Source organism: Salminus brasiliensis, chromosome 3 (assembly GCF_030463535.1).
Source record: "Salminus brasiliensis chromosome 3, fSalBra1.hap2, whole genome shotgun sequence".
NCBI lineage: Eukaryota > Metazoa > Chordata > Actinopteri > Characiformes > Bryconidae > Salminus > Salminus brasiliensis.
In genome coordinates this window covers 26,721,654-26,732,971 of record NC_132880.1, presented here as the reverse complement: position 1 = coordinate 26,732,971, position 11,318 = coordinate 26,721,654, and the positions used below count along the sequence as shown (strand labels likewise).

The 11,318-nt window shown below is 39.8% G+C and overlaps 1 protein-coding gene across 4 annotated transcripts; it reads left to right on the top strand.

Annotated features, from left to right (window-relative positions):
- Nucleotides 1–335: 335 nt before the first annotated feature.
- Nucleotides 336–6,158, top strand: LOC140551322 (uncharacterized). Of its 4 annotated transcripts, none has more exons than XM_072674724.1 (9): nt 336–634; nt 779–809; nt 893–942; nt 1,051–1,433; nt 1,587–1,642; nt 1,950–1,999; nt 2,108–2,499; nt 2,761–2,898; nt 5,582–6,158. In XM_072674724.1, exons 2-9 carry the CDS (start codon nt 805–807, stop codon nt 5,639–5,641), a joined length of 1,134 nt encoding a protein of 377 aa, XP_072530825.1. In that variant the 5' UTR covers nt 336–634; nt 779–804; the 3' UTR covers nt 5,642–6,158. The 4 variants fall into 4 exon arrangements, with proteins under 4 accessions (XP_072530825.1, XP_072530828.1, XP_072530824.1 ...); XM_072674727.1 differs by having other exon boundaries at nt 336–676; nt 783–809; XM_072674723.1 differs by having other exon boundaries at nt 336–676.
- The last annotated feature ends 5,160 nt before the right edge of the window (nt 6,159–11,318 follow it).

Sequence of the window (11,318 nt, the reverse complement as noted above, 5' to 3'; positions counted from 1 at the left end):
GGGTTAAATGCGGAGGACGCATTTTGCTGTACAGTGACAATTACGTGCACCTTTACCTTTACCTTCTATCCAACATCCCTTGAATGCAATCAAATCCTCACAGCAATGCTGCCGAAATCTAGTAGAAAGCCTCCCCTGGACCATTGAAAGAAAGTAAAGTGAATGAACAGATGTCCCAATACTTTTGTCCATACAATATGTGCAGTCCAATGGTTAGAGGCCATGGATTAGACAATAGATGGCAGTGTTGTTATCTGTGTTGAGAGCTGTCATATATGTTTAGTCAACCTTGTTCATCGCTTGTTTATCTTCAGAAGAAGAAGAAGAAGCGCCGCTACAGAGTCAAAACCAAACCGGAAATGAAAGTGAGGAGCTGATGCTGTGTTTTTAGGCTGTTTTCCACACTTCTGGTGCTTTAAACTGAGTAATGACACCGTTTAGGGATGTAAACTATTGAGGAGATTCGAAAAGGAGACACGAGCCTGCTGCCGAGCTCCGCCCAGTCTCTGCGTTGTGTGAGTAGGTGGGTGGAGGTGAGCGCCTGCCGCAGTCTGTCGTCCACAGTTTAGAGGACAGGGGAGCATTCTGTCCCGGTCACGAGCGCCGCTGTTCCTCCAGCTTTACAACACAAACCGTGAGCAGCACTTTAAACCTCTAACCAGGACCTGTAGCAGAGGTGAAGCTAAGGTTATTAACGAAGGGGTTAAAATTGTTTTATATGTTTTTTTATAGCACAAATATATGTTAATATAAATACCTGCTCTATGTGTTTCTTCAGGAAGGTTGTCTTGGACAGGATCTGTCATGAGGTAAGATCAGTTGTGTTCAGTACAACAGTAGAGTCCAGCTGCACAATATGTCCTGATGTTGTCTTTTGATTTTCATCACCTAGTAAGCAGGACCAAATCACGAGGGATTTTCTTCTTCCTAATCTGATGAAAGGTAAGGTGTACAGATCCTTCCACAGGGAAGTCAGGGTGCTTCGTGACATTGAAATACTATGTAACTGGAATTTGTGGACGTCATTGATATTACCATTTCTTGGATTAGATGAACCTGAGACGTATCTGGAGAAGATCAGAAGTGTTGTTAGCAAACATTCCCGGGCTCAGATGAAATTAAAAAAATACAAATTCAGGGTGGGATCCCTCAAAGACACCTCATACCGAAAGAAACCTGATCTCTTAGAGAAGTGGGAGAAGTTCTATCTTCCAGATTACAGGAAAATGGAAGTAATTGGGGTTTTGGAGAACTTTCCGTGTCGCACGGACAGTGCTGAGCTGGTTCTTATGGCGTGTGAGGACGGGAATGTGTTTGCCTATGAAGATGATCGGCTGCATCTGGTTGCCAGCAGCCTGAAAGACCTGTTCGAATTTGGGGTCCATTTTCCAGGCAGCAAGTACTACTACCGTGGCCAGAGCTTTGAGGACATGGTGAGAATGATCTCAGCTTACCTAAGACAGAAATTATGCTAACTTACACTATGCTTCTTCTGTCAAAGGAATCACATTGCCAACTTTAGAAAATATATGTATTTCCTTAGTTAAATTATTTTTTATTGCTTTTGTTTGAATGTTTTCCTACAGCCGCAGCCCGCAGGGAAGGGAAGGGATGTACCAGTAGCCATAGCCGCACGCACATTGTAAAGTGTTGTTTTTTTTTATTTATCGATACATATCAGTATTGTCTGTTATTGTCTTCAAAGAAAACATAATCCATTATGTTTTTTATTTCATTCTTTTTTTAACCTAATTAAGAAGAAACAGCAGTGGCTTCAGCACAGTCTCAAATTGTTAATAACCTTTTTTTTTTTTTTTTTTATAAAAATGTTATACTACTGTATTTCCTTTCAGCATGTAACTCTGGTCTGTACCCTGTTGATTTTGTCTGAAACCCTACATCTAGTTTTAATGCTTACTAAATGTTGTCTTTTGATTTTCATCACCTAGTAAGCAGGACCAAATTACGAGGGATTTTCTTCTTCCTAATCTGATGAAAGGTAAGGTGTACAGATCCTTCCACAGGGAAGTCAGGGTGCTTCGTGACATTTAAATACTATGTAACTGGAATTTGTGGATGTCATTGATATAACCATTTCTTGGATTAGATGACCCTGAGACGTATCTGGAGAAGATCAGAAGTGTTGTTAGCAAACATTCCCGGGCTCAGATGAAATTAAAAAAAATGGAAAAATACAAATTCAGGGTGGGATCCCTCAAAGACACCTCATACCGAAAGAAACTTGATCTCTTAGAGGAGTGGGAGCAGTTCTATCTTCCAGATTACAGGAAAATGGAAGTAATTGGGGTTTTGGAGAACTTTCCGTGTAGCGCAGACAGTGCTGAGCTGGTTCTTATGGTGTGTGAGGACGGGAATGTGTTTGCCTATGAAGAGGAACGGCTGCATCTGGTTGCCAGCAGCCTGAAAGACCTGTTCGAATTTGGGGCCCATTTTCCAGGCAGCAAGTACTACTACCGTGGCCAGAGCTTTGAGGACATGGTGAGAATGATCTCAGCTTACCTAAGACAGAAATTATGATAACTTACACCATGGTCTGATATTGATGGCATACGAATGGTCACATTATTAACAAACCATTAACTGAAAATACCTTTAAATTATGAGTTTTGGTCAGAGTTACAGCCTAACATCTAACTCAAGTTTGGTAAATATTATTTAAACACCTAAAGATAGGCCAACCATGTAAATTGTATCTAGGTATTTGGGGAGAGTTTAATGCTGAAATGCTGTAATCCTTAGACAGATGATGAGTGGGATCAGGTGAAAAAATCAAAAGAAGTGATGGAGAAGCATAAAGAACACCAGGATATGCTTAAATCTATAAAGCCTACCTTCTTGAAGAACCTGGAGATCATTAAACGGAGACAGCAAGGAGAGGTAAATGCGACATGGAGAAAACAATGTTACTGACTGTCAAAATAAAGAAATCACATTGCCAACTTTAGAAATATATGTACAAACCGGATTCCAAAAAAGTTGGGACACTAAACAAATTGTGAATAAAAACTGAATGCAATGATGTGGAGGTGCCAACATCTAATATTTTATTCAGAATAGAACACAAATCACAGATCAAAAGTTTAAACTGAGAGAATGTATCATTTTAAGGGAAAAATATGTTGTTTCAAAATTTCATGGCGTAAGTTGGGACAAGGCCATTTTTACCACTGTGTGGCATCCCCCCTTCTTCTTACAACTCTCAACAGACGTCTGGGTACAGAGGAGACCAGTTTCTCAAGTTTAGAAATAGGAATGCTCTCCCATTCATGTCTAATACAGGCCTCTAACTGTTCAATCGTCTTGGGCCTTCTTTGTCGCACCTTCCTCTTTATGATGCGCCAAACGTTCTCTATAGGTGAAAGATCTGGACTGCAGGCTGGCCATTTCAGTACCCGGATCCTTCTCCTACGTAGCCATGATGTTGTGATTGCTGCAGAATGAGGTCTGGCATTATCTTGTTGAAAAATGCAGGGTCTTCCCTGAAAGAGATGACGTCTAGATGGGAGCATATGTTGTTCCAGAACCTGAACATAGTTCTCTGCATTAATGGTGCCTTTCCAGACATGCAAGCTGCCCATGCCACAAGCACTCATGCAACCCCATACCATCAGTGATGCAGGCTTCTGAACGGAGCGTTGATAACAACTTGGGATATCCTTGTCCTCTCTGGTCCGGATGACATGGCGTCCCAGTGTTCCATAAAGAACTTCAAATCGTGACTCATCTGACCACAGAACAGTCTTCCATTTTGCCACACTCCAATTTAAAAGACCCCTGGCCCAGGGCAAACGTCTGAGCTTGTGGAGCTTGTTTAGAAATGGCTTCCTCTTTGCACTGTAGAGTTTCAGCTGGCAATGACGGATGGCACAGTGGATTGTGTTCACTGACAATGATTTCTGGAAGTATTCCTGAGCCCATTCTGTTATTTCCTTGACAGTGGCATTCCTGTTTGAGGTGCAGTGACGTTTAAGGGCCCGGAGATCACGAGAATCCAGTAGAGTTTTACGGCCTTGACCCTTACGCACAGCGATTGTTCCAGATTCTCTGAATCTTTTGATGATGTTAAGCATGGTTGATGATGATAACTTAGAAGTCTTTGCTATTTTACGCTGGGTAACACCATTCTGGTATTGCTGCACTATCTTTCTGCGCAACAATGGTGGAATTGGTGATCCTCTTACCATCTTGGCTTCAGAAAGACTCTCTTTTTATACCCAATCATGTTGTCAATTGACCTAATTTGTAATGCGGTGCTCACTTACAGCAGAGTTTGAACCCAGGCCGCCGTGTTGGCGGGCCGGCACGCTACTGAGTGAGCTACCACGATCACGTGACCAATGGGCCCAAGTGCAGAGTCTTTCAATTTTAGAGCAGGTAAAACGGAAATGAGAAGTAAAGCCACTCGGGACTCGAACCCAGGCCGCCGCGTCGCAAGACTGACGCTCTGCCGCTTCACCAAAGCGGCAGTTATGAAAGCCGCCAACAAATGAAACTTAAAAAGGGGTGGGTTTAATAAACAAGGCGACGTCGCGTCTTACGCGAAACAAAAGGTGGGAAACAAACAAACAAAGGACGCCAGGGGAGAGCTGGCTACCTCTTTAACACTAAAGGGAAATACAACTAAGGGCAAAAGGATCTCCCAAAAGAAACGGGAAAACTGAGAAGTTACAGGGACTGAGAAGTTGCCTTCCTCTGTAAAACTAGTGTATGTGTGCAAACACACACACACACAGGCACACACACACCAGGGAAGACAGACACTCCTGCCTTCCTCTGCTACATGAGTGTATGTGTGCTACACTGTCCTAAAATTTAGCCATGTCACTCCACTGCTGCGTTCTCTCCACTGGCTTCCTGTAGCTGCTGCCCGCATCAGATTTAAAACCCTGACGCTGGCCTACAAAGCCAAGAACGGACCAGCCCCTCTGTATCTGATGGCAATGGTCAAAAGCCGATCCGCACCAAGAGACCTTCGAGCTTCAAGTACGGCTCGGCTCGACCCGCCATCCCTCAAAATCCGCGGAAGACAAGCGTCCAGGCTTTTTTCTGTCCTGGCACCAAAGTGGTGGAACGAGCTGCCCCTGGGTGTCCGAACGGCCGAGTCACTCGCTGTCTTCAAGACTGAAGACCCACCTCTTCAGAGAGTTCTTGGACGAATAGTTCTATGGTCGCCTTATTGTATTGTGTTTAGTAATGTCTAAAGCTTAGAGGTATCTTTTGTATTATTAGTCTATTCTAACTAGCTAAGGCTTTTCTTGGGTAAATAGCAAAGCACTTTGTAAGTCGCTCTGGATAAGAGCGTCTGCTAAATGCCGTAAATGTAATGTAAATGTAAATGTATTTCTCCTTTAAAATGTTACATTTACTCAGATTAAACTTTTGATCTGTCATCTATGTTCTATTATGAATAAAATATTGACATTTGCCATCTCCACATCATTGCATTTAGTTTTTATTTACAATTTGTTTAGTGTCCCAACTTTTTTGGAATCTGGTTTGTAGTTCCTTAGTTAAATGATAAATTATTAAATATTGCTTTTGTTTGAATGTTTTTCTACAGCCACAGCCCGCAGGAGGGGGAATGGATTTACCAGTAGCCATAGCTGCTTGCACATTGTGAAGGGGTGTTTTTTGTATTATCAATACATATTAGTATTGTCTGTTATTGTCTTTAAAGCAAACATAGTGTATTCTTTGTTTTACATAATCAGGGTGAAACAGCAATGACTCTAGCACAGTCTAAAATTGTTAATAACCCTTAAAAAAATACAAAAAATGAACTATTGTATTTTCTTTTCAGCTAAATATTTGTTGCAGATACATGTAGCTCTGGTTTATCCCCTTCAGGTTTTGGCTAAAACCTAGTTTTGATGCTCATTAAATATTTGCTTAATAAAACTACATATGTAACACTGACTAAAGTTAGCAGGGCAGTATGTTGCTAATCATAAACGTTAAGCTGTAACTGTTTTAGGTAACTTTTTTTTGTATTTGGTAATACCTATCTAATAACCATTAATAAACGCCACACGCTGAAATAATATATACCAAATGAGTCTTGCATGTACAGAGATGTTTTTTAGGTGTAAGTAACATCAATAAATAAACCTAAAGGGCAGCACAGTATTGACATCTTGCTTACTGATGCATTAAAGTCAACCTCAAATTAAAATGAACCTTTTTGACAATGTTGGTTCATGTCCCTGATCATATTTAACACAGTTCACATGTTGTATCATTTCAAAGACAGGATTCTTTGTGGTAAATCATTCAAAACACTGAAAAACCGCTTTGCTCACTTCCATTCTTTGAAGAATATCTTTATAACAAGTTAATGACACAGGCTAATTAAGTTATTTAGGTAATTAAGTATTTATGTAGTAATTAAACAGATCAACTAAACAGTATTATTTGTGCAGGATGTGTATTGTAAGAATCTTCAGGAGGACTTTTTGAGAACATAGAAGTGCGTAATGTCATGGCGTGTTAGGCCAGACCAAGATGGGATGAACACTTGCAGACATGGTATCAAAGCAAGCAGATTTATTAACAAAACCAGGGTAAACAGAATAGGGGAAAGTGAGGCAGAACAAGCAGCAAACAGTGAGCAACGGTGATAAAAACAAAACCAGGGACTGGGAGGAGTTGTAAGCAGAGTGGGGGTAAAGGGGATACTAACTGGGTAGAAACCAAAAGGGGACTAGAACAAAAACCTACAGGCAGCGCCTGGGCGTTAGAGGGATATAAAGTAAAACGTAACTATGAGCAGCGCCAAAAATAATACAATGAGGGGAGCTGGGGAACCAACCGCAAGACCAAACAGCAAGGCCGACCAAACCTGAAACAGCAGCATGCTGCTGTGAGCATAGGTCATCTTGCTGGGAGACCTCAGTATCTGTACTGGAGGCGAGCGAGCCTCGCTTGATGCATGAGTAGCCGGGAAAACCTACTCCTGAACGTGGGTGAATCGTCAGAGCGGACCTAAACACACCTGAGACCAAAGAGGAACCACGGGGTGTCCGAAGGCTCCAATCGGTTAAATTCTCCTTAAGTACCCCCCAGTCCCAGGTGAATCTCATAATCCAAACAATGAACAATAACAACAGAACCAAACCACAGGTGAACACAAACAAACTGAACCAAACACATATGAACATAAATGAACATGAACCGCCACACTGAATCGAACACACATGAACGTAAACACAAAAGTCCTTATTTGAGCCTGTGGGCGGCGGCTCAGGATTGTTCCGGGGGAGGGTGCGATAACGAGGGCCTGACAGGTAATAACTCAAAAATGAGCTATAAATCACCATGATGACTAATAAGCACAATCCGCACAAAGGTATATGCATGTAAATGACATCTCCATAATGAAGTTTAACAGAATGCAGAATATGAGGCTGAAATGTGAAAGAATTATAATTTACAGACATATGTATATGCAACCATTTCCCCTGTAAGGTGATGACAAGTTGGAATTTCAGGGTTATTTCTGAAGTTGTAAATCACAATTCTTCTTTATTTTCAAGTTTAACAACATCTCTGTTGTTGGTCCAGTTAGCTTCTTGTTCACTGGTTCAAACAGCCAGTGTGTAAGGTTTTCTGATGCTTTCCTGTAACTTTAAAAGAGAAAGAGAAACTAGAAACAGAGGAGGCCACTCCTTTTACAACAAGCCCCAGTCAACATAAAATGCATCGCATCACAGAGTAGCCACTGCACACAGACGTCTGCTTCTGAGATGGCTGAGGTAACATTGCTCTCAGTGTTGGTTGATACTTGTGTTGCCACTGGATAATACATATGTTAACTTGTTGAAATATAATTCAGCAGGGGCAAAGAAGACTGACGAAAGAAGACAGGTAAGCCCCATGTTTGATTTAATTACAGGAGACATTTTACTGGCTTAAAGAATGGCATCTGTTTTCACCTCTTTTTGCTGTTACATATGAAGCAGTTATGTTGGAATGGGTGAGAGTAGTTAGTTCTCTTTTTCTCTCTACCATAACAATTTGTGTTTTCAACAGGGCTGTGAATTTGCTGAGGAAAAATAATTTTGCAAAAAATGCTTTCCTCATCTTCAGCAAAGCTGTAGAGCTTGATGCAGCAGCAGTAGAGCTTGATGCAGCTTATAGAGTTGATCCTGATCTGTTGAAAAAGGTGTGAAACTGAACACTGCCACAGTTATTTATTACAAAAGCATGATCATGAACGGGCATTGTCATCACTGATTAGCATGTTGATGTTTACATACCTGGTTTTATAAAAACTACTATTCTACTCATAACCAAAATGGATAAATGTAAATCAAAAATACTTCAGTAGTTCTTTACAGATTTATATATATATGTATATATATATTTTTTTTCTTTCTTTTTGAATTGCCTTGCAAACGTTATATAGATCTGCTGAACGAAATACTGTTTTTATATTATAAGCCACACAAGCATGGAATATTCAACTAGTTCAATACCATCACAAAAAAGTAGCACATGTATGTCTTGTTGATTCAGTCTGTGTCATGCTTATATTGTTTCTTCTTTTCCAAGATGCTTCATAGTATCTTGTTCTTAGGGAACATTCATGTCTCCCGGTATCTACCACGTGCCATCTTTCCTGATGATGAAATATATGATAAAATCAAAGATTTGTACCCCGGGCCCTTTGGCAGATACACAACAGAAGTGGCTGTACGAACACCTTTCTCCTACTTCCTCGAACTGGTTAGTGAAATCATTGAAAGCAGGAAAAATAGAAGCTTATGTACAGCTTTACTAATAAATGTAATATTTATTTTATATGAGTGTCTTGTTTATGTTTTCTCAACACATTGTGCATTTGTTGTCTTTTTTTCCAGGTTGTGAGTTGTGTCTCTGAAGACGAAAATGCCGAAAATGAAAAAGTAAAGTCTAAACTGTCTGAAACATTACAGAACTGTAGGGGAACAGAAAATGATTATGCCTTGATTTCATCAGTCATATGTATCTGTCAGGTGTCTGGTAGGAGATACTATGGAGCGTCTCTGTCCTGTTCAGATGACCTAGTGAGAGAGATCATGACTGCTGTGTCCTGCTTTTATGTTTGGCATCCTTATGTTTCCTCCGCTGTTTTGGATGTGTTTCCTCAGGACAGAACTGAACCTCGGTTTCCACATGGTACCATGAAACTGCCCAGTTCAGTTCAGTGTAGGGCCTATGGCCTAAAGAGCCAAGCTGAAGCTGAAATCAAGCTGGAGCTGAAAGCTCCTTGTATGCGATGCCATGAGCTTTACTCTCTGCCCAATTGCACAAATATTCGAAATAACCCTGGGAACTGTGCTGAAACAGAGGCTATCAGTAACCTCCTTACAAAAGAGAAAGAGGTCAAAATTAGTACCACAATGAATGGAGATGTTATTGAAAGAGAACACATTAAGACAGAAATGAGGAAACACTTTGACAGCAAAATGAAAGAAAGGATGGAAAACCGAAAGTGCAAAGAAACGTACAGTATCGATGTCATCTACAATTGTGGGTAAATTTAAAAACCTGACCTTTTTTTCCTGAAAAGTGAACAAATTATTCTTGAAAACTGAGTAACTCATTATTAACTGAGTTACTCAATATCTTATTAAAACAATAAGATATTTAATAAAATCAAATAATAAATAAAATCCAGTGTACCCATATATTTTCACGTGTTTCTTTATTTCCTTGAAAAGGTTTCTTGGTTGTTTTTTAACTTTGTTGTGTTGTTGTAAACTAATTAATAATCAAAACACCAGAAACATGAATTGAAGTGACACTGAATTTAATAGAGTTCATGACTATGAAATAATTTGTTGGGGACATTTGCATGCATATAAATATGCAGATTGGTCTGAATTCTACAATATTTTATCTTTTATAAGTTCTTTTTGAGTGATAATTTAATGTGCCTTATCACTAGTATTACTTTTCAAGTGCCTCAACACTAAAAACCTCAAGACTAAGAGGTTTCACTGACCTTTTAATTTCAAAATTTATATGTTTATTTTATTTCTTTTAGAAATGAGGAAGAAGTCAGGACTCACTTTTAGTCTGATAGACTGTTTTTGTAAAACATGGTTTATCTGATAATAAGTGCGGACTTTGAGTGCCTCACATTTTCTCACTCTCCCATTTCATAAGCTGTTCTTAAAACCTGATATTTACATCAACACCTGTTTAAGATAAAACAAATCTTCCAATGCCAACATCCTACACAATGCATATGTTTAATAACTTGCAATGCTACAAAGTCCTGTGAGCTCAGATCGGAGTTAGGCAGCAAACTGCTGGGGTTTATGAGTAAAATTACCTAAAAACCAAAAAATAGTGTATATTTGATGTGATAAAAAATGACAGGGAAACCATTTTAGGGATGTCATTGGTTAATAACTTACAGCTAGTAAGTTACAATGGAAGTAAATTAAGGTTTGACTGCTAATGTAAATTTACAACCCCTTTATCTACATAAAGTCATTGTAGGAACTGTGTTACGGCCCTCTGCACAGCAGTATTCCGAGGTCGTTCTGCATTCAGATTCTTTATAATGAGACATTATAATGTTTCAAAAAAGACACTTCATAAAGAAAGGCAGATTGACCTTCTTAAAGTGTTGCTCTGTCCAAATTATGACAGACTATCACAGAATGGTGAGGTCAGTTTCTTACACCAAAAAGCTCTTTAAAACTAGAGAAAACTAAAGAGGTCTGGTACAGGAAGAAGTCTGACAGACTTGCAACCTTGATCTTATTACCTTGTTACATATTTGTAACAGGCCCATTTTGTACCAGACCATGTAGTATTTCTAAACTTTGAGCACTTTATCAGCCAGTTTATCAGCCAAATGCTGTTTATCATCTTTAAGGCATGGTCAAGACTCCACTGAAGAAAAATAAAATGACATTTTCTGATGAAACATTTGTTTTGGGTCAGTGAATCATCTGATAAACATTTGTATGTATTGTTTTTACTGATAGGGCAAGGACAGGGATGGTCAAGGGGGTGCAGGGGTATTTAGCTCTCAGACCCCTCTTACCCTCTGTACTCTTTCTTGTCATTATATACACTGTATATTTGCACATGTGTAGACAAGTCAGTCAGTTGAACATCAGGTAGTATGAGCAGTGTGTCCTCACCCAAGAAATGTACATACACCACTGGAATTGTCAGTGTTAGCAGCCTGACTGCATTCTATAACTAGGTGGGAGATGGTTTCTCTGTTTCATTTCCTCATAATAAACCTGTTGCTGAATGTGCCTGTGCCTGTGCTTTGGGTGTGTCAGACCTCTATG

Excerpts from the sequence above, each read along its gene's own strand:
- LOC140551322 (XM_072674724.1), top strand. Across the intron at positions 943-1,050 it reads TCTTCCTAATCTGATGAAAG|ATGAACCTGAGACGTATCTG; the intron begins GTAAGGTGTACA and ends TTCTTGGATTAG. Across the intron at positions 2,899-5,581 it reads AACGGAGACAGCAAGGAGAG|CCACAGCCCGCAGGAGGGGG; the intron begins GTAAATGCGACA and ends GTTTTTCTACAG.